At 38.7% G+C, this 24054-nt stretch overlaps 1 protein-coding gene across 3 annotated transcripts in view; it reads left to right on the top strand.

The window, feature by feature from the left end:
* Positions 1 to 24054, top strand: part of ATP8B4 (ATPase phospholipid transporting 8B4 (putative)) — a 214187-nt gene that overhangs the window by 89928 nt on the left and 100205 nt on the right. For all 3 annotated transcript variants that reach the window (XM_036932085.2, XM_036932083.2, XM_036932084.2), the window contains exons 7-8: positions 15713 to 15785; positions 22603 to 22673. In XM_036932085.2, coding sequence (XP_036787980.2) covers positions 15713 to 15785; positions 22603 to 22673 — 144 coding nt within the window. The remainder of the gene's footprint in view (positions 1 to 15712; positions 15786 to 22602; positions 22674 to 24054) is intronic.

The raw sequence follows: 24054 nt of genomic DNA, 5'->3' as shown, positions 1-24054 counted from the left end.
TTACCTTTAATGTATTTGTCTATATTTATTGATGCTTGTTAAGGGCCAGGAACTGTGTTAGGTGCTGGAATGCAGCGAATCCAAATAGATATGATCTCTGCAGTCCTGGAGCTTAGTGTCTGGTGCGGGAGGTAGACTTAATAAAATAGTCAAGCTAAGTAGTGTATAATTACAAGCTGAGGCAAATGCTGCCAAGGAAAAGATTATGGTTTCTGTGTGTGTGTGTGTGTGTGTGTGTGTGTGAGAGAGAGAGAGTAGGGAGAGGTGAGGCAGTTTAGGAATGAGTTCTTTGAGGAAGTAGTAAATCTGAGCTGATAACTAGGAGTTAATTAGGCAAGGTGGGGTGATGGGATAGGAAGGAGAACTACAGACAGAGGAACAGTGTGTGCAAAGGTCCTGTGGATGGAAGGAGGATGGTGATTTTGAGGAACTAAACAGCAGAAGCACAAAGTAAGACTTAGAGAAGAGCAGTGTGAGATGCGGCTGGAAAAGGAGTCAGAGGCCAGCCTGCAGGGCCTTGAGGACCACATAAGAGTTTGGGACTTTTTCCTAAGAGCAGAGGGAATACATGGACGGGTTTGCCTTTGGAAAAGCTCATGCCTGTTTCATGGGAGAAAAGCCAGAGGATGGGAGATTTGGGGAAGGTGGCTGTCTGCTGCTGAATTTGTCTGTCTCTATACTGCTGTGAGTTACTGGAGCCTGAGACAATCTCTGCATTCCTATTACCTAACTTAATAGTATTCTGCATGTTGCCAATGCTCAGTAGTTACATGACGGATGAGCCAAATGTATTAAATAAATTAAATCATTTTGCAGTAAGATCAGAATTTCTTTTAGCTATTTCCCTCTTTCTCCCCCTTTCTTTCCTGCGACTAATATAGGCAAGGGGAGGTATCCACACAATGTCTGTTATCTGCACATCGTGTCTGCTCTCCTTGCCACCTGAGAACTGTGTCTGCTCTCGGGTCACTGTATAGCAAACCCATCTTTAACCCAGTTGTTTTGTATTACTGGGAGTCTCCCTGACATCACTGCACCTTAACACACATGGGACCATGCCTGACATTTACAGAAAGGGAGAGGGTTTGGTCCATCTGGGTTTCATTTCTGAATTAGCAGAGCTCAAGGCAGTGATTGAGGCAGTGCTTACTGTTTCTTCGGCAGTTGCATCCTGGTTGTAGTACAGCAGAAAAACAAAAATGTGGGAACTTGGGCAGCCCTTGGATGGAGCTGCATAGATAGGCTTCCTGTGTCTTCATCAGACGTTTCCTTCCAGCAGGACTTTCTAAATTGCTGGCTAACGGTTCCTGTTGACCCAGCTTGCCTCATCTGGTTACCTTGCGCCTTTCCAGACATTTGTATTCCGACATACTTTCCCCCTTCACACTGCTAAATTTAAGGCTTAATTTTCAAATCAAATGCTCATCTGGCTGGGTGCCTGAGAAATCACATGTGGAGAGCTGAGACTCAGGCAGGGAACTGTGCCCTCGCTTCTAGAGAGCAGGTCTGGAAACCATATGAACTGTAAATAGTTTTAAAATCTAAAAAAGTAAAGCTGTCTGCCAAGAGGAGAGAGCTGTTTTTTTTTTTTTCCCTCTCTAAACTCAGTTATTAGGTATCTGTTGGACATTACTAACCTCTATCATATAATCTGTTTACTGTCTCTATCAACTGGGGCTGGAACAGCCAGATTTAAGCCCCTTGAGGGCTCAGCTCTGCCAACACTTGCTTTATTAGAAATAGGTTTTGGGGTCACAGCTATGTACCGTAAGTTATGTTGTCAGGTACTTGTTTTTAATAGAAATTTGCCTTCTTTCACATCATACTTCCTTCTGAAACTTGGGTGATAGAAATAGGTTAATATGCTTTAAAATAATGGAACCGAATTTTCCAGTAAGAGCAGGAAAAAGATTAAATAGGAAAAGACACATGACTTTCTTTATTTGCTCTCCATTAGGTGACTATTGTGCAACAACGTCACCTCCCACTTTGAGAAATATTGCTCAGCTCAGATCCTGTTTTCTTTGTTAGGCTTTCTCTTCTTCACCTGATGTTTCATTATAGAAAATAGTTCATAAGACCTTTTCTTTTTTGGCTCAATTCTTGAAGGTATCAAGGCACAGAGAGGCTGTCACTGTCTTACAAGAGACTAACAGCAACAACCTTTCATTCTGTATTGGCAAATATCTCAGCTTCATCCTTTTTCTCCTGTATTCCAAGTTTAATCCCTTCTCTATACCTCTTTTCTCACTCTTTGTCCAGGGGGAAAGAAGAAAGAATACTGGACTCAAGACACAAAATAATAGAAAAACAGTATACAATATAGGGTCTTTTAGGTAGAGAACATTTTAGAATATTGGATGTCTGAAAAGCTAGAGATTGTAGTGGAGGTCATGCAAATAAATATGCAAAGGACCACAGCAAAAACGCCTAGAATTGGCATGTGCAGATTTGTTGGCATTCCGTTTCAAATCTGGTACTGATAATGTCGAAGTAATGTAAGTTCTATTTAAATGGTACCTAACTTTTGGCCATCATCCCTGGCGTGAAATCTCCCAATTAACCAAGTTGAAAATACAATTCCCAGCAGTGGTGCTTGTGATTAGGAAAGAAATTCAGAAGAGAAAAGATTGCTTATACACAGTTTTAGACACATTTTTGCAGATTACAAATTAAACCACGAGGCCTGAACCCCCCTGACAGCTGGAAAGCATAGAGGGCTTTGGGGAGTGTGAGGCCAGCCTGTCGTTTCTCTGAAGCAGAAAAACTACCCTGGAGCTGAGTGGGAATACAATATAGAGTGTTTCCCAGAAAGTTGATTAAAAGGGCAACTTTCTGCCAGAAAGATTTCATCTTCTTAATAGAGAAAACCAGAGTCTCCTCTGGACTGAAAAATGCATCATCTAGTTGTATGCAAGGAGCAGGAAGTTCTAGAGACTTTGGGATTTGAGTAATGCTAGACAGAAACAAAGGGATTGCTTTAGAAGGCCTTAGCCATCTCTCTTGCCTCTAAGATAGGAGAAATGGAACCACCATTTGATATATCAACCCTCAGTCCAAAGCTGGCAGCTGTTGCAGGGACTTACAAAGCTGTGGTCTATGGGGTCTGGGGCAGCAGGTTGGTAAAGACCTTCACCAAAAGCCAAGTTTACCAAGACCTGCAGGGTCCAGGATGAGTGGATTAGTTTGGGGACTCAAGTTCATGTCCTAGTTTGGGGCAGGGGAGAGGGTAACAGTTCCCTCTTACACTTCAGTCCTGTTGGGTTGGATTGGATAAGCTGATGGGGCTCAACAATAGAGCCAGTCTTCTTGGGGCTAGTTGAAGTTTTATCCCAGCACTATTAACAGCAGACATATGGCTGCTCTGAACCACAGGGGGATGTTTAAGTCCTAGTTCTTCAAATGTGGAGTACCTTCAATGTACTAAAGATGATTAACATGCCATTGATAGTTCCTGGAAGCACATTTTGTGCAGACAGATAAGCAGACAGTTTCAACATAATGAAATATGATGGGGGTATTGGACTGCCATGAAGGGACTGAAGAGGAGGTACTGAGCCCAGTCCAGGGTTCAGCGGAGGCTTCTTCAAATAGGTGAGGCTGTGACTAAAGTTAATCAATTAAAAATGCAAGACAAAAAGTAAAGTTTCTGCTTTTTAGAGAAAAGTATTATCCCTTGTTGTTATATTTATTTGTTTTTTGGAAATATACATATATGCAAAAGAAACCCATGCAATATATACAATTTTGTATTCTATTTTCTTTTGATGTGAGAACTCACACAGGGCACAAAAATTTCTTTGAAAACATATTTTTAATAGCTGAATTGTATAATGAATGAATTGTATAATGTATAATGTATAATTAAAATAATGATCTGCTGACTTGATCACTTTCCTATTATTGGATAATTAACTTGTTTCTAATTTTTTCTTTTTGTAAATAACTCTCAGAGGAACATCTCTGAATGTAAATTTCACATTCATCTCTATTTCTTTAGGCTGTATTTCTAGGGAATCTAGACTCTGCCTTTTTTTAAAGATTCTTAATATATACTGTGAAATTACTTTCTAGGAAGCTTGTGCCTATTTATCCTCCCATTTGAAGAAATAAATGTTTTTTCCACAACCCCATCACAACTTTGAGTATTATATATTTTTTAGAATCTAGACCTAGGCCAGGTGGATAGTATAAACAGGTGTCTTTGTTTTAAAAATTCATTGATTTCTAGTGAAGGTGATTATCTTTTAAAATATTTATTAACTGTATTGTTTCTCTTTTCACTGACTTGTCTGTATTCATTGATTTTTGTTGGTCTATAGTACTGTTTTTGGTGTTCTGTTGAGATTATAGTTAAAATTTTGTCTTCTAACAAATTCTGGGGGAAAATGACATCTCTACATTGTGTACAGGGATATTGCTCCAGGGTGCTTGCTGTTTAATATGAAAGAAGTTGGCAACCCTATGGGATGTACATCTTGCTTTATAGTCATAGGAAATGCAAATCAAAAGTATACACTTTGAAGAAAATGAATAATTTTTTTATTGTCTAAACTGTCATCCTTTGCCTGCAACAGTTTATTTTATCCTTATCCTCTTTCCATATTTTGTAGTTATCTCTGCTGGACTTTCCTAGGGCCTTCCCAGCAGGTGTAACCATGTGGAACTATTACTCACTTCAGCCTTAGAGCTAACAATGCTCAGCATATAACATGAGAGATGACATAAATAACTAGTCCATTTAAATGTTCATTCAACAAATATGTACGAAGTCTCTGATATGTGCCAAGCACTCTCCTGCATATAGGGATAATACAGAAATCAGGACAGGCAAATATGTGTCCTAAGGAGCCTACTGTTTAGTGGGGAAGACAAATAATAAACAAAATATAACAAAAATAATATGATTTCAGGTAGTTACAAGGACAACCAAGGAAACAAAATAGGATAATAGAATAGAGAATAATGAGATAGGAAGTGGGAGATGATTTTAAGTAGGGTGGCCCAAGAAGGCCTCTTGAAGAGATGAGATTTGTGTTGTGAGAGAAATAGCTATGTCAAGATCTTGGGTAAAAAGAACAATAAGTATAAAAGTCCCCAAACTGGAAATGAACTTTATGGTAAGATATCTACTATGGCTCGAGCACTGTGATTAAAGAGAGTTCTGAGGAGTTGACAAAAGCCAATTCTAATTTTATAGCAGAAGTAGTGAGAAGCTATTGGAGGACTTTAATCAGGAGAATGACATGGAATGACACAAATATTTCTCTTGCTGCTGTGTGAACAGTAGACAGCAGAGAGGGACAAAAGCAGAATTAGGACGACAAATCATGAGTCTCCTGCCATTGTCCAGATGAGATGATCATGCCATGGACTTGGTGGTAATGATGCAAGAGATGAGAAGTAGGAATATTCCTTGTTATGGATTCTCAAACCCATGAAAATAGGGCGGTACAACGAAATTTTATTCAGGTATTACCCAGCTACAGCCACCACCAACTTCCTGCTATTTTTGTATCCATCCTCAATTTTATTTTCTGGGTATTTTAAAGGCACATTCTGCATGTCGTATCACATTATCAATAAATACTTGAGTGTTTGTCTTGAACAGATAAAACCTTAAACTGTATTTAGGTATCATAACATTACTGCACTGAATAAAGTGTAGTACTCCCTTAATATCATCTAACACTCAAAGATTGAAATGTATTCTGAAGGCAGAACCAGTAGGAGTGCAGCTGCACTGCGTGTGCATGAAGAGAGATCAGGGGGAGTCCGTGCTTCTGGCCGGAGCTCCAAGATGGGAAATGCTGGGGAAGGAGTGTGTTATTGTGGCAGTGGCTGTTATTGTTGTCTTTGTGTTTGCTTGGACTGAGAAACTGGAATGCTATTGAGATATTAGTCATTCTGTAGAGATGTAGAATGGATAGTTGAAACTTAGGGAGAGATCTGGTCTAAAGATACATTTAAAAGTCATCTGGCCACTAGGAGTGAGAGTCTATAGACTCTAGACAGTGAAGAGAGGCGCCCTGGGGCATCCCAGGTTTGAAGATGGGAAGAAGAGAAAGGGCTGCTAAGGGTTTGAGAAGGAGCGACCAGTGAGGCAAGAGCAAAGCCAAGAGGATGAGGTGTTCTGGATTTAAACCAAAGAGAGCATTTAAAGGAGGAGGAAGTAGTTAGCTGTGCCATGTAAAGTGAGTCTGAGAACTGATCCTTGGGTTTAGTAACATGAGAAGTTTCAGTTGGAGAGACGGAGACCAAATCTTGGTGGGAGAAACATGGAAATACTGAATTCAGATAGCTCTTTTGAAGACTTGAAATAAAAATCAGAATGTACCATCCTTATAATGAGATACTTTATTATGATCAAAAACAGTCACAATACTTTAAATATTATTTTATAGTTTACAAAATGCTCCCATACATTTATCTTATATGCAACTCACAGATGCCATGATACATAGGTGTTTAAATGCCAGGTGGGTTTCTCTCATTTGAAAGACCTTAGCCTTATAAACAGAAAGGCATTCTGAGGGGTTAGTATGAGCCAACTAATGTAGGGCATAGTGAGGAATTCCAGTTTTGGTTAACTTCTTGCCTAAGTCACATGGTTGACTGGTGGTGAACTTGGACCCAAGTTTATGTCTTCTGATTGTAATAACACAGACTCTTTCCATTATGGTACATCATTTCTTTCGTAAACAGGGGGTCAGGATTTGCCTCTAAGAATGTAAGGATTTAAAAAAAATTGGTTCCAACTTCTGGTCAATTCAGGACAGCATTTTGTTTCTGCAAGTATCAAGGTTGTCCCTACAGTGTCATCCTGAAAGGACAGAGGCTTTATTATACAATTTTCTAGTTATTGTTTAAACAGCCCTTAATGATTTGTCATTTGTGAACTTGAAACATTACCTTGAACTTTGTTTCCTCTCATAATGAAAATGTCTAGAGTACGAAACTGATGGCTCAATGAAAGGAAGTATTCCAGTAATGGAGAACAATAAGATTTGTCCTGGTCCTGAGAGAAATACGAATGACATAATGGTTGAAACCTCAAAAAGTAGAGATATTTTACTCATGATCACAAGCAAATCCTGATTGAAATCTGTTAGCATGATGTTAAGTTTTGAGAAGCCAAGTCTAGAGGGACTAGAGTAATATAGTCCAGGCATATAGTTTTCTGATGAGGTCACTGTATAAGGGGACAAAGCTGGGAATATCTTGAAGAATGAAAGTTAATATATTATTATCATTTTTCTGGTCTATCAATTTTCTTGCTTGACTTTTGATGGCAACTGTATGGCTAACAATTGAACACTGAGGTTATTCTCCTGAAGTACAGTTGTTCTTCATCGCTGACTGGGAGAATATCCACATACTCCAGGTATCAGAAGACAACAGTGATTTAATTGGTGTTGTTTAAGAACCAGATTTATATTTTCTCACTAGTCTCTAGGGTCCTTGATAACCACAGCCTGTATCTTTTTCCTTTTGAAGCTCTGACATGCAGCTCAGTGCCTGAAAGTGCTCATTTTGTGTGTGAGGAGCAGTCTTAAACTCACTGATGAAGGGTAATGGTACCTCCCATGCCAGTGGTTGGTGATCTAATTAAGAATTCTACCTACATGTTATCTTATTTCTGAGGATCTGAAATGATGAATATGACTACCTACTTTAAAGTAACATTCTAAAGTTTTCTTAAAAAGTGTTGAGGACTTAAGATGAATGCAAATCTAGTAAGTAAATGAACACACGATCCTCCAGGAATATCACTAGCTATGCTTTGTACTGCAAAATCAGAACACTATTTCCAAAACTATTAGATTCTCTGACCAGCGTAAATCAAATCACACCCCTGAGATATGCTATTGCGTTGTCTGTATGGGTAGACATTTGGTTCTCCCTTAACCTGGGCCCATACAGGAAAATTGATCAAGAATATCATGACTTAAGCAATGGGAAAACATAATAGAGGCCTTTAATCCTGGAACCAAGGTATTCAGATTTTATTCTCCTTCATTGGGAGTGATCTTCTTCTGGGATAATTTCTAAAAAGAATTCACTGATTCAGTAGTTATTTACTACTGAGCTGAGTAAGAAACGTATTCTCTGATTTCCCAAAATAAGGTGTGGCAATTTAGATGAAGAGAATGATCTACTCAGGCTAAGGTGATTGCTTGTAAATATTTTTCCTTCAAAATATGTTCTTCATATAAGGAATATTTCGAGAACTGTGGTTTTTCCTATAGACATTATTCTTAGGATATTTGGTTAGTCAGTGGTTATCTGTAGAATATGTTTTAATGGAAAGGTACTGAAATTTTATCTTCCAACTTCATTTACTTATCATTGGAAAAAGGAGTGAATTGAATGACCCAAAGTTTTACAAATTTTCCTCCAAAGTTATAAAATGGAGAGGAACACAAAGACTTACAGTAGCTGCTTACATTGACTTTATAGAACTGAAATTGAAACTAGAGAAGGGTGATATAGCTTAGAATTGAAATGGAATATTCTAATTACAAGAGCATGTCAACGGCAAAATCAGGAAGTAAGCTCTCAGTTTGTAGTGGATGCTCTTCTGTGCCACCCACCAGGCTGTAGAATATATTTCCCTGGTTACCAGGAGTGGGGCCTACATACAGCCCTCTGCCAGCTGTCAGGCCTCTCTGGGAATGGCCCTTGACTCTGGAAAGCTTTTCTGTTCAAGGTCACTCCTTGCTGAGGTCACACTACATCCAATGACTGAATGATGCTACGGTATAAATGGTCTGGCCCCCTTGATCTAATTTGGCAGGCTCATTCCAGCTCCAGGGCTCCCTGTGAGGTTGGCAGAGCCTTTGCTGTGACTGTATCAACAGCCTAATTCCTCCCTCTGGCCAGCAGTTTGTTTCAGTCTGCACAGGTGTTAATTCCAAGAGAATTTGCTAAGAAACTTGCACACAGATCTCCTTCGGAATTTGCTGCCTGGAAATCAGACTAGACTAAAATAGCTCTGTTTTCTCCATGGCCAATCTAAAGTATTTTCTTCAGCATTCATATATGAGAACAGATAAAACATTCTTCTTTTGAAATAGTTTTCTTCTGATTTGTTTGTGGTCTCATCATCTATTAGGTATCTATTAACAGAATCCTACTAAGAATTCATAGAAGACAGAAAGGTTCTTAGGAGACTGATTCAGGAGAAGGGTTTCAGTTTCGGGAAATGATTAAAGAGAATACATATTTTTGCACAACTCTTGGTAGGCTTATTGATCAGATAAAACTTAGTAAATGAATTGATCATTTTGTTTTCAAATAGGAAGGCTAAATTGTATGTGCTTCTGTAGCTGAATGATGAGCAATAGGATTGACAAGATTTATATAAATCTATGAAATTGGTTAATATTTCTCAGCAAATTGTTAAACTAAATTATGGGTGTTGAAGGACTGCATCTTATATCATCTCCCCTTCTTCCCACCCTTCCCCTTGGCAAAATGGGTGTGAGGGCATCTTCATCAGCTGACCACAGACCTCCCTGTGTGATTCTCCCTCAGCATAAGCATCATGCTAGTAAAGGAGGAAAAGGAGGGAAACTTCTGCATTCTTCAAAATAAATAGATTCCAAAGATGTGAGTATCATGCTCATTCTCAATGTAATGAGATCCTGTTCACCAGTCTGTTGTTAGAGGATTAGGGCCAAGCTCAATGTGTTACTCCAGTGTGGCTCTGACAACAGTGGGATTGAAAAGAACCAGAAGTTGCTGCTGTCCACTGACCGTCTGTGTCGGGAGACCGTGACTGCGAGCTGTTTGTGGGTCAGCTGATTTTGCATGCACACTGGGAGTGTGCATTATTGCTGTGGCTGGTCTCTTCAGCTCCTTAGGGTCCATTCTCTTTCCATAGGTAATAAATAATCATTGTTGGAAATAAAAAAGAACAATGAATCAATGATTTATCAAGGGCATGGTTTTTGTCGTCAGACAGATTCAGGTTCCAGTCTTGCCTCTGCCACTTACGTGTGATCTTGGAAGTGTTTTCTTCTATTTTTTCTTTCCCATTTGGTCTTTAAAATACCAATATATGTAATGCCAAAAAATTCAAACAGTACAAAAAGTATACAATAAAAGGAAGTCTCCCTTCCATCCCAGTTCTCTTCATTTCTTTTCTCCAGTGGCCATCACTGAACACTTTTTTGTGTATCTTTCAAGAAATGTTTTATGCATGTAAGAACAGAGATATGTGTAGGTATATCCTTGCTTCAAAACACCAAATTTTACCATGCATGTGCAATGTTCTCCATGTGCTTATTTTTAACCTAATAATGTAACTTGAAGAATATTTTATCAGTACATATAGGCCTATCTTATTCTTTCTAGTGGCTGCATTGTAGTTCATTGAGATGAACCATGATTGAATAGGCATACATGGTACATCTAATCCTTATTAATGGGCATTGATGATGTCTAGCAGATTGCTATTGATAATATTCCAGTAAGCATTCTTGTACATTCATCTTTGAGCACCTGTATGATAGATTCTTCAAAGTGGAGTATCTATATCAACCTGTGTGGACATTAAAAACTTTTGATAGATGTTGTAAACTAGGACAAATGACTCAATTTCTCTGAACTTCAGTTTCCTTTTCTATAAAGTGGGAGTAACAGTGGTACCTGTTTCATAGGGTTGTTGTGAGGATTAAATGAGATGATACATGAATAATTGCCAGATATAGCAAATTAAAATATAGGATATCCAGTTAAATTTGAAATTCAAATAAACAAAGATAATATTTTAGTGTAAGTATGTCCCAAATATTGCAGGGGGCATGTTTATACTAAAAAAAAATATCTGTTGTTTATCTGAAATGCAAATTTAATTGTATGTCATTCGCTTTTATTTGGCAACTGTATGCATGAAGAGATCAGCACAATCCCTGGAATACAGTAAGCACTAAATAAATTTTGGGTGCTATAATTCTTATTGGACATTCAGGGAAATGCTCTTATTCAATAAATTTTTTTAGAAATAATTATTTTGTATTTGTTATTTATCATTCATTAACAAATAATTTATTGAGTACCTACTATGAATTAGGCATTATTCTAGGTCCTAAGGATACAGCAGTGAATAAAACAAAGTCTATGTGAGCAGAAGAATACTTTTGTATGTTGTACATCTGATGTATGTGGGCTTGAAATTAAAGGAACAACCAAACTTAGTGTATGAAGGTTGATTGGTTTATTAGGGGAAGTCAATTATATAGGACTTCTTTATTATTTTACCTCCTTAAGGCCTCAACGTGTCTTCTGTAGCTGTGAGGAAATCCTCTTTTCAGGAATCTATATTGCTGATGGGCAGTCAGGAGCATTAGAATATGACAAGGATGACAGGAGCCTTCAGGGACCCACTGAAGATCTCCTTTTGTCGTTTAAGCTTCAGGAATGGGGTTGGTACCTTGCTCAGTGTAAATACTTCATTTCTAGCCTCTGGAGCCAATAGTTCAGTGACTTGGAGCTTGGTAGGTGCTATCTCACTCTCAGGGTTATATTTTCTCAAGAAAATTCTTAGCAAAGCTTTGCAGCTCTTAGTATGTCTCCTTTGGAAGAAGCAGGTTCAGACTAATGGATCAACAATTATTAGATGCTGTTACTATCTCTCACCACCTTTTCTCATAACTCAGATTCTCTGATATTCTGAGAGTAGATAGAATTAGTGGGTAAAGTTTTAAAAATTCCTTCCTCCCAGTAATACTTGTCACCCTTCTGTGGCAATTAAATTCCATATGTTTTATGGTGCCTTTGGAATTTAAATTGTATAAATCCTTTTCTTGACTTTTGGTTTATTATTTAGCAATCATCTTGTCAGTTTATGAAGGTAAAGGCTATCTTATTATCCTACCAATTTTTGAAAAACCTGGTTCAAAGAGACATTAATTAGATTATGTCCATTTCAAAACCTGAAATAATGATGTGATGATACTAAAAATTGATCATATTTTAAAATCTTGGAATTTCTTGATTCAGTGCAATTAAATGCATTAACTTGCTCTCAGAATATTCATATACTGAAGTTCCTCTATGAGAGTAAGAGGGCTTTCCCTGACAAAGGTAAAAGCCATTTGATGGTGCCAAGTCTGTGGAGCCAAGTGTCACTATCAGAGGCCACAAGACCATCCTGTGTCCCCTAGCAGAGCTATGCTGCATGCTCGCTTCAATCATGAGGCCTCAGAACAGCTGCACCACACGTGGAGAGCCAGGGAATGTCTGTTTCCATTGTTTTAGGATGATGATGAAATGTAATCAATAGACAGGCTAAAATATAGAAATATTTTGAAGATGAGCTTTAAAGCAAATCTTCCGATCTGTCCCTCCAGTTCTGCTGATATGTCTTTGATGGTGGCGGTAGTGGGTATGACAAGAAAAATAGGGATTTAAAATACAGATTATTTAAATTCATTTGTAGGTTTTAATCACTTTATACTTGTTTAATAAGTTCGGGTATTTCTGTAGCTATGACCCTGAAATAGATCCCTGAGATACTAGTTAAGTGTAGTTATAATTACCTGCTAAGACAGAATAGGGAATATTTGAAAAACAGCCTCTGGCTATATTATACACATTGATTGTTCTGTAGATGTGTATTCAAATAAGGGGTTTAACCAAGAGATCACACACAGACTATTGTTTACCAGTATCTCCAGGGCCCTTTTTCTTCAAAACTCAAGTTACATATATAATATAAGCTAAGCTACTGTGTACTTCTTTATTGAACTCTTCATTCAGTTTCTTGTAACTTCTTTGAGCCATTAGATGACTTTCTGTCATAATTGTACTTTGTATATGGTCTGCTTCTTCTCGGTATGGTGCTGTCCACAAATCTGACAGACATGTCTGCATGTGGGTTGTTGATGAAATAGTTGGGATATTGCTCGGGGTCAACACCCATGGAACACTGCTTGCTGTTTCTCTCCAGATTGCTAATGACTTTTGGATACTATTTCTTCTGAGGAAATCTCTCCCATGGTGTGTACCTGCACAGCCATGGTTTTCTTCAAGCTCAGAAACATTGTGTATCCATCTGCACTGTTGCCTGGTGAAGGTTCTCCATCGCCCACAGCCCACAGAGGTGATGCTGTATCCTGTGGAGTTTGTACATGCGTGTACCAGAAAGTTTTTGAGATCTCTGATACTGTTGCTCATAGGACTTTGGATGCAAAATATTTGGTGTGCTTCTTTTTAGGGGAGAACTTTCCAGTGGGATAAGTGGAGAGGGGCAGGTGACCAAAGATAGATAGAGAAGGTGTTGGGAGATGTCTTGGAGTAACAAAGGGACCTTTTGGGAACTCAGACTGACGGGTATATGTTCTCGGCAGATGGCAGGCAGGTGGTGAGAGAGAAAAAGAAAGAGGACTAGAGTGAGGTAAAGCAAAGATGCTGGGCTCATATATGGTATTATAGATATTTTCTGCTTTCTTCACCTATCAGATGATAGCAGATTAACAGTCAGATCTTAGCAAGGGGGATGGTCATATGAGTTATTCTGATGTTTTTATATTAGGGATTCTTTGCATGCTCTGGGGTTTTGCAAATTTTTTTCTTAAAAAGTTTTTCTTTTTAGTATTTTTCAAAGTACAGCAGTTAATTCAAATAATTCCCATGGATACTACCACAGTTTAAAAACATCTTTCCAATTGCTTTGGTTTTATAGGGGGAAATATTATGAAACTGAACTGAGAAAAACAAGTTAGAAAGAATTTAAGTAAGAAACCTCAAGTCTTGGTTTGTACCCCCAAATGGTGACTCTTGCTATTTATCTGTACAAACTTAACTAGCAAAGGTGCATTTTATTTTGAAATGTGTAAGAGATTCTGTTGGGTTCCTTTTTCACTTTGGTTGATTTAACATTTGTTGGAAGAGATAGGGTGTGGTCCTTCCTGAAGCGCACAGTGTAGAGCAGGAGGAATGAGCGCTTGGAAAGGAAACTTAGTGTCATCTGAGTGCCCGTCTAAACAACATGCACTTTCAATAGAGACTTCAGGGCAATTCAGTAGCTGTCCAAATTTCATAAATAGAGACATAATCTCATCTCTGTCCATTCACATCAACTTTTATCTGAGACCGTGTCCCCTGAGAAATGTCACTAATGCTCCAAAGGAGGTATCCCCAGGAGAATTAAACCAGCATGTAAACCATACCTGTAAAAATAAATACAATGAGCCAGGGGGAGAAAGACAAATACAATATGATTTCACTTATTTATGGAACATAAAAACAGAGCAAAACAAAAGGACCAAAACAGCATTAGACTCATAGACACTGAGGAGTGACTAGTGGTTACCCAAGGGGAGGGGACTGGGTCGAGGCAGTGGGGGAGGGGGACTGTTGAACCCCTGTGATGTACACTTGGTAAAAAAAAATTAGAACAAATAAATAAAATGAGATTTAGAAGGCTTACTAGGCTCTCCCATTGTTGCTGAGCTAGATAAAGTGCAGAATAGTATGGCATTGGAAAAGTTATTGAATTCTGGCTAGAGATGAAAATGCTGCATTTGAAAACTTTCCAGAACAACATGTACTTGGATCTGTATTAAAGAAAAATCTTTGAGTGTTTGAGCCAAATGACCCAGCAGGGTTGATAGTGTGAGGCATATTTCACAGTTGAATAAATATTTAAAACTGTTTTCCAGCCTATAAAACAAGTAAATTAGGTTGTTTTTAAAAACTGCACAATGAAATTAACCTGCCTACCTTAACTTGTTGGGGAACCTGCCCTACTCATCCTAGCCTTCTCTCTTAAAAGGGAATCCAGAAATTAAGTGGGATGAGGTCTTCCAGCTTGGAAAGCAAGGCTGGTTTATGTTTCAGAGGATTTCAGAAGGGATGATGAGCATCAGGGTATACTGACTGCCACAGGTGGTCTGTGTCCAGAGGGCCTCTCTGCCTGACTTGTCACGAGGGGGCCTAATCAGTAACTGGACATAATAGCTTTTTGTCACAAACTCTTTTGAACTTTGTGAAGGGTAGATTCAGGCTCCATTCTGTACATGAGCCTCCTAGAGCGCAGAGCAGCATCTTGACCATACTGTTCTCAGTTCTGAGCTGTCAGTCTTAGCCATTTAAATGGCACCAAGCCTGTCCTTCTGCCGCAGTGCTTATGGATGATTTGGTCTTTCTCAATCAGTCTTCCAAGGATTCTTTTGTCATTCAGTGTTGTTTTCTTTATTTTTTTTCCTCTTGTGTACATTTTGGCCTTCAGCCTGGACCGCTCTTCCTTGCCTCTGCCTCCTGCTTTACCAGTTAAACAGACTTCTGAGGCATCTACAGTGGTGGTTCTATATCTATTAATACAGAGTTTGAAAAGAAATCAATGGCTGAATTTATTGCCCTCACATGCCCTTTTAGTGTTCTAGCCAAGGAAATGCCAGCAACGGTTAAGAGCCTCTATATAAAATTGGGATGGCAGAAAGACCACCCAGCCAAGAGTTAGGCATCTTGAGTTTAGTGCCAGGGACACCACTAACTCACTGGGTATCCTTGGGGAAATTACTTGACCTCTCTGGGGCTAGTTCCCATATCATACATGCAGTAAAATACTTTGTTATGTAAGGTCATTTTCATTCAACATTCCAGAAAAGTCTTATCTGCTTCTGTTGTATGTTGTTCCATTGTGACTACATTCCCTTGATTCTTCTTTGCTCCTGGAAAAAATTAATTTTGTTTTTGTTTTTAGATTGCAGAATGAAAAATGGATGAATGTCAAAGTAGGAGACATCATTAAATTAGAAAATAACCAATTTGTTGCTGTGAGTATTCAGTATTGGTTAAAGATTTTACCTTTAATTAAAATAGCACCTGTACTGAAGTATTTATATTTGTAAATTTAGTAAGTCTATACTAATTCAGAATAATTAAGGAGGGAATGCCAGAATGTATTAACAAAAAGTCTCAATTATAAGTTGTTTTAAGTCATGTTAATTACTTCACTAACATGGTGATTGTTTCCTTTGTGATCTTTTAAATTAATAGATGTAAGAGATTTTAAATCACTGTCAATCATTTCACATAAGTAAGAGCTTTTAAAGTGGTCTAGAGTCCCTTAAAAACAGTTTGTTCTCACATATTTTGAAAACTATCCCTTAATAACAGGATTAACCTGTTAATTTGCAGTATATTTGAAGAAATGATAAGCTAGAAGAAGACAAAATGTATGCTTCTTCCTGAATAATCACAATCAGAAAATTTCTATAGATTGTTCCAAATTAATGAAATGCTATATATGAAGTTTTGCTTTGCATACCAAATGTACTGCAATTTATATATTCAAGCTGCCTAAGTTACAATTTCTTTAATAAAATTGAAGGGTTGGTACAATAGCTAAACTATATGCAATGAACTATAGTTCACATTAAATGAATGGCAATAAAAGTTAACCAGATCAGAGATTTAAAATTAAAATTATTGTAGTCATTATGTCAAATATATATTCAATTACTTGAGAAAATTTTCGGGTTGAGTGCAATTTTATGTATCAAGCTATGTTCTTCATTAAATTTTACACATTTTCCCACAGGAAAAAAAATGGTCTCAAGATCTATTTACAAGAACAACTCAGTTGAGACTCCTAAACATTCACTTTCAAAAACGGTCTTCTTTCATTAATACTCCATCTGCTTATACCGATTCTCTGGACTAACCCATGCTAAGGAGACTTCTTAGTGGACAGGCTATTCACAAAAGAGTTCACCCTTTAAATAGAGAAGTGTTTATTTCTCTGACAACCTCAATATTTTGGTAAATAGCTGAGAACCAAAAATAAGCAAAAAAGTGTCAACACAGCCAAAGGAGAGGTCTCAATGTCCACTGTCACCCTGGCTCCTTACACCTGGGGCAGTCTGCCAGGCTCTCACAACCTATTTAGTTTTGTATTAGATGCAATTTTAAATTAGCTTCTCCAGTTTATTTTCAGGCTCATTAGAGATTAGGAACAGTACACTGTGTGTGTGTGTGTGTGTGTGTGTGTGTGTGTGTGTGTGTGTGGCATCTGTAGGAAGACCATACCCTATAGGAAAGATCAAGGCAAATACAGGATTCCCCTGCTATCTGAAAGTAGAGAATTCCTATGAAACCTTTTACAAGCAAAAATGTCATAAAGCAAAGCAGTAATCATTAATTTATATGGAAAAAATTTTTGAGCATTTCCCAGTCTCAAAATTAACATATTTTAGGCTTTTTTTGGTACCTTAGCACACATCTTGTTGACATAGGCACAGAATAAATTGCGATAAGGCACGGATGCTCACAGACATCTGTTCACAGCTATGACAGCTTGATGCTGAGATGCTGAGTGTGGTTCCCAGGGAAGGAGCTTGGCGGGGCCCCTCTCACTGCTGGGGGTGGGGGTGGGGGGTGTGGTGGCTCTGTAATGGCTCACTGCAAAACAAACACTGAACGCTCTTTTCACTTTCTTATGTAAAAGCTTTTTCTTTTCCAATTTCCTTCAGTTAGTGAAAACAGGTACTAATATAGGTCTTTCGTAAAAGCGAAGCAGAATAAGGTGAACTTCCAAGAAGCAGGGGACACTGTATAGTGTAAGGGCACTGGGTGGGCCATGGGGTGATAACTGAGTCTTTCCTCCATTCCTTCAGTGACGACGCCTTCTCTTGTCTGCCCTTGTTTTCTTCATGTGTCAAATCAGGGTGCTAGATCACTCTGTGATCTCCAAGCTCCCTTCCAGCCTTTACCTGCAGAGATTCTCTGTCTGAACTGAGACTAGACTGCATGATTCTTGAAGGCATTGATTTGCCCTGCCTCTACTACCTAGTGCTGCGCTGGATCATAGGGGGCAGCAGTAAATGTAGACCGAATATAATAAATGTCAATCTTACATGAGAAAAAAGAAAAGTGCATATAAATTTCCAAAACTCAGGTTGCTTTGGATCAATGGGGTACTAAGAAGCATCTGTGTGCCCCAATTAAGAAAAGGTCACCTACTAAATTCACGGTTCTTTGCTTAAAAAGAAGTGTTCCATGTACCTCCTTTCAGTTCTACTTTCACTTAAAATTATTACAGTGAAAGAGTTCTGGTGCTTCTAGCAGAAAACCTTAACTTTTTTTTTTTAACTGGCATATGTGGAATTCTAAGGTGTGTACATTCCAAAATTTGTTCGGCAGCACTTTATGCCAGGCATCGTGCTAGATTATAGTGGAATTAGCAAAAATTGAAAATATGCTGCACATTTAATTATTATTTTATTTGGAATTGAATATTTCAGGGGCAATACTAGGTACATTTCCTTGTTAGGTATTCAGTAAGAACACTGGGTTTTAAGAGCTCCCTGCATATGCTCTAAAAAGGGTAAAAGTTAGACTGAACTAATTTGTTCACTAATGCCATATACTCTAATATGTTTATTTATCAAATTCTTTAGGATGAGTCCCAGAAAGGCAGGAGTCAAATTTATGTCTCAAATCTCCTGTGTACAGTCTCATGCTGGCATATCTATCCTCCAATTCGTCTTCCAGCTTTGATGTTCTAATTTGTATTTCTCTTGGCCTTTGTTTTTAATTTAGTTACTTTTTTTATGTTATCGTACCCATACTCGGTTGCTATTGCAAAACTCTCTGTGGAATGAGGCCACGGAAGGCGAGTGTAAGTGCATCAGGTGGAAGGAAACCAGTTCAGGGAGCTCATTGTTAACACTGGTTTAAAATGAATCACACATTTGGACAAGTTCTCATGGAGGTGGTGACCCATGACCCATGTGTCCCAGCACTGTCTAATGGACCTTCCTGCAGTGAAGGAAATATTCTATATTCGTGCTGTCCAGTGCCACAGCCAGTAACCTCCTGTGGATACTGGGTGCTTAAAAGGCTAGTGCACCTAACGAACTGAATATTAAATTTTATTTATTTTTAATTAATTTTGGTTTAAATAGGCACCTGTGACTTGCAGCTACCTTATTGATGGCACAGATGTGGCCTTTTTATTATGACTGTCTCATGGGATGGGGATGCTTTTCTCCACTCTTCCCGAGGGCCCATTCTTCACATTTTCACCTGGAGGGATAGCCCCCAAATACCACTCTGAGCATCTTACCGCCCCTGGCTCACTCTCCTCCCCAAGGAGTGACTTCTTCGATTGCTTATTTTAGGGGCAGAGAGTGGTGTGCGTGACCCAGTGCCTCCCTCTCTGGGCTCTGCCTGTGTGCCGAGTACATTCTGCCTGACTCCTTCATGTCATCACTTTTATAGGAACATCCCTGTGGTGGGAGTGGTGGGAGGGTCTAGGAAGTTTAGAGCTTCCAGGGTCTTTGGCTAGAAGAGTACAACAGGGGTGAAGTATTAGGAAGCCCATTTGGCCCACAGACCTAAAGTTTGGTCTCCAACAGCTTTATCAATAAGGAAGATAAGGAAGATGCTGTTTTCTATCTCTGCTGATCTCTGTCTGAGGCCTACAGTTAGAGCTCTGTGCATCTGATCTCTGGCTACGTGAGGAAGGGAGTCGTCCAAATGCCAAGACTCTGTACTGCCTCTTGATTAGGTCACGTTGTTCAAAGCTTTCCCATGTCTAGCTGCCTAGGACCTACAAAACTATTTTCAAGGCCAAACAAGTGCTTTTATGAGTGAACTGCCATGATCTCTTAGAAGTACTAATACACATCCCTGCTCCTTGCCATAAGCTGGCAGGGGCTGATGGGGTGCAGCATTCCCAGGTCTCTGAAGGAGACCTTGTCAGGAGCAGTTGCATGGAGGTGGATCTTGGAAACCAGGTCATGAAGACCACGATATTATAACAGCTAGCGCTGATTGACTACATGCTACATGCCACACAATATTATAAGCTTTCTATATGACTAACTCATTCAAACCTCACATTAGCCCAGTGAGGTCAGGTTAGGTACTGCTTTTGTTCTCATTTTGCAGGTAAGAAAGCAGAAGCACAGTGCCATTAAATAGCTTGCTAATAGGAAAGCCAGGAGTTCAACTTAGGCCATCTGGGTTTGAACCCCACTCCTACCCACTGCCACATGCTGCTCCAGACTCCATTAGAACAGTCACCCTAATTGCCTTAAGGCTGAGCTTCCACAGTTAGGACCTCCATGGTTGGAGGCTGGAAGTGATGTGACCAGAGAATATTCCACCCAATTCTTATGCATGACTTCTAGTTGTCCAAACTTAGAAATTTAACTTGATTTATGTCAGCTGATCAGTACATTTTAAACAAAGAAAACCTTCACTAAATATTGGCTATTGGTATCATAAACACCTACATCTCAAGCACAAGTTGCTGGACTGACTAGGAATTGGAACCCTGAAAGTTGCTGAATGGATCAACTTGGGGAGGCCTATCTGGGTCTCACAGAGTCCTGGGGCTGGTAGGGCTCCAAGACCATCTGTATGTTCCTCCACCCCTGGCCCAGAACCTATGAAAAAGTGAAGGGTGACCAGGAACTAACAGAGATGTTACCTCAACTTTCTTGCCCTTTCCTTTTAGGAATCCTTACTGAGTGCACTTGGAAACAGGAGCCGTGCATGGTGATGGGTGGGCTGACCACTCATTCCACCGGCCACCCCTGCTGGTCCTGTCCCTTCACACTTCCTCCTCAACTATAATGAGTTAAAAAAACTCAAAGGGGAGAAGTTAGCTGAAGGGACTATGAAGGCTCAGCAGTGGGGCAGAGTAAACAGAGGATGAAGGAGGGGAGCCAAGATAGAGAACAGGGACAGAACATCAGAGGAAAAGGTGACAACACAGGGGACAGAAAGAAACAGGAAAAGTAGGAGGCAGGAAGGTAGAAGCCCCAGATCCCCAGGGAGTAGACATAGCAGGAAGATAATGCAGAAACCACGGGGTTTAGACTTCCCTGTTGCAGCCTTTAGGAAGCTGGGTCACAGCCCAAGAGACAATCCAGTCACCGGGTGGCAGTGGTGCCTCAGTCGCGTGCTCTGAGCCAGCAGTGGGCGACAAGTCCTCTCCTGGTCTACCAAAAATATATATTAACTCAGCTGAGCTCAGTATTAATCATTCACATTGGCCCATTCTTACTGTACAGAGTTGAAAGACAAGCAACTCAAGGTATAAGTAGGTATCTTTCTCTACACTTCATAACTATTTTCAGTCACAGATGATAATGATTAGAGAATTCTGGCTTTTGTTTAAAATGATCCTTTGAAGCTAAGAGGAGGAGAGGAATAAGCCCAAAGAGCATGAAACTCTGCTGCTGTCACTTAAATGTGAGAAATAAGATCAAGGTGAACTTTTGAAAACATTTTTCCCCCTTTAAAATCAAGATGGGTAATTTTTGGCTCAAGAGGGGCTTATGTTCTTCACACATTATCTCCATAGTGGGGTTGCTCTGTCCAAATTGTGACTAGTTTGAAAATAATTTCTGCTTCAACAGGCTTCTGTGACTCTTTCTTTAGAGCTGAGGAAAAACCCTGGTAATACAAACACACTTATTCCTTTAGGGGCTGTCATTGAGCTGTTTTCAGCTCTGTTATATCACAATTTAGATAAAACAGATCATACAGACATGCACACACACATGCACACACACACACACGTACACACACACATGCCTTGCCTATTTTTGAGTTGGAAATTTAAAAGCATGAGACAATGAAATAAGTGGATTGATTCTAAATTTCATGTCTAGGCCTTGAGGATGGGACAATTCTAATATTTTTAGAAATAAAGGTAAGCAAATTTCACAGATCTGGAATGCCAATTGTACATTCAGACAAAGCTAGAAAATTGTTAGGCCAGTGTGTCAAAATAAGCTGCTAAAATTTTGTTCAATTCTTAAACATCCAAATCCTTCATAATTTCATAGAAACCCTTATTTTAAAGTAAATTTAAAAATTTTAAGTAAAACAAAGAGTTCCCTAATAGAGAAAGGCACCAGAATCCTAAACTGACTTGTGGTAAGTCATTTCCAAATCTCCAACGGACAGCCAACTAGGATGACTCATCTCTGTGACACCCTAGCGACGGTCTCTGAATGTTTTTTGCTGTCTTTCACCAAGTTTTCTATCTTGTCTTCTTGCTTGGGCGTTGCTTTATTTTCTCTTTCCGCTTCCTTATACTCTACCATCTTTTTCCTTTTTTCCTAATTTTTAAGATTTCCTTCCTGTCTCTTTTTTTTTTGGTCTGTTGTATTCAGTTTCCTCCTTCTACTTCACTTCTGTCTTCTCTCATCTCCTTTGCCTGCCTTCTGCTCTTAGCTGATAATATTAAGAATTAATGTATGTGTATATAAACATTTCCAATTGTCTTACCTATTGGGAAAAGTTTTATATTTTCTACTAGTAATTATCAAGGCAAGAAAAAAGAATTTTATATATTTCTTGCAAAAAAAGTGCATGAAATGGCTATTCATTTATATGATATTGCCTGTCCTTGCTAATGTTCTGCTTTGAAGGGGTGTGCTAACAGGAACAGGAAAGTAGAGGAGGGGTTTGATTTGGGACGCATGACAGAGAGGTGGAACAGGATTTCACCTCTCACGTTCTCTTCTAAGGTTCTCCTGGTTCATTAGTAATGAGTGGAGGGGTGATTCAGCGTAGAAGGCTTTCAACCTTTCTTTCTCAAGTATTCTTTGTCATGGTTTTCTAAAACAGGCTGACCTGCTGCTTCTGTCAAGCAGTGAGCCACATGGCCTCTGTTACATTGAAACTGCTGAGCTTGATGGGTAAGTTATTAAAGTTAGGATAATTAATTTGATTGGTTTTTAATTTATGTAAGAATGGACTTAAACCTTAAACCTTAGTCTTCATTTTTTTTTTTCTTGGAGGAAATAGGAGTCTAACTTATAAATTCCATTTGTTAGCTCCTTTGCAGATCCTTTGAAAATTCATCTTTTTTCTTGAATTTATTTTCTTTTAGAAATAGCAAGCTAAATATGTGTACTGAATATTTTTATATGGCTTTTCACTGAGATTCCCTAGTTTTTTTTTTTCTAATTTCAAGTGATTCTATAAAGAAAATGAGAGAAGTATTGATCAAGAGTTCCCAAGGAAAGTAGTTCTAATGTACTTTAGAATGCAGTCTCCTGAACTGGGTGGAATGAAGACATAGAAAGGAAAGAAATGATACTTTGACATTATAGTTAAGAATTTAGTTATAGACCATATAGCAGTTCTGTTTCAGTGCATTCAATTTGTCTGTCTGGCATAGAAACATGCATTGAATGCTTACACTATAAAGATACTATACATTTTTTAGGTGGCTTTTATCATTTAATCCTGACATAAACCCTATTGTACAGATGATGAAATCAGTGTTTAGAGATGAGTAATTTGTCTCAAACTTGTAAAGAGTGAAGCCAAAGACTCAAACTTAAAGATCTGCCAAAAGTGCCCATGGTTTTAACCACTGCCTCCCAAATTGTCATATTGGGCTGTTCAGCTGGAGTTTGGCCTGTTTGATCCTATCCCTGTCTTGGGCAGATGTTAAAATAGTGTTGAGAAGGAAATTTATAGAACTATATGCATACACATGAAAAGAAATAGTCTCAAGTTGGTAGTGTGCTCTCCCATCACAAGACCTTAGAAAATAGCAAAATAAACCCAAAACAAGTGGAAGGAAGGAAATAAAAACAAGAGCAAAAATCAATGAACTTGGAAACAGAAAAACAATAGAGAAAATCAATGAACAAAGAAAGAACTGACTTTTTTGAAAACATCAGTAAAATTGATAAACCTATAGTAAGGCTGAAAAAGGAAGAATAAGAGAGAGAAGACACCAATGAACAATATCATGAGTGAACCAGAAAATATTACATCTGATCCTGAAGACATCAGAAGGGTATGGAAGAACTGAAAACAACTCTATAACACATACATTTAACAACTTATATGAAATGGAAGACTTCAGTGAAAAATAAACTACCACAACTCACTCAGTATGAAATAGACGGTTTGAATAACTCAATAACTATTAAGGAAATTGAATTCAAATGTACAACACAAAACTATGAAACTTTTAGAGAAAAACAGAAAATCTTCATGGCCCAGGGCTAGTCAAAGAGTTCTTAAACTTGGCACAAAAAGCAAGAAAATTTCATAAACTGG

Source organism: Manis pentadactyla, chromosome 11 (assembly GCF_030020395.1).
Source record: "Manis pentadactyla isolate mManPen7 chromosome 11, mManPen7.hap1, whole genome shotgun sequence".
NCBI lineage: Eukaryota > Metazoa > Chordata > Mammalia > Pholidota > Manidae > Manis > Manis pentadactyla.
The sequence above is the reverse complement of the archived record's forward strand: the minus strand, read 5'-3'. Positions and strand labels throughout refer to the sequence as shown.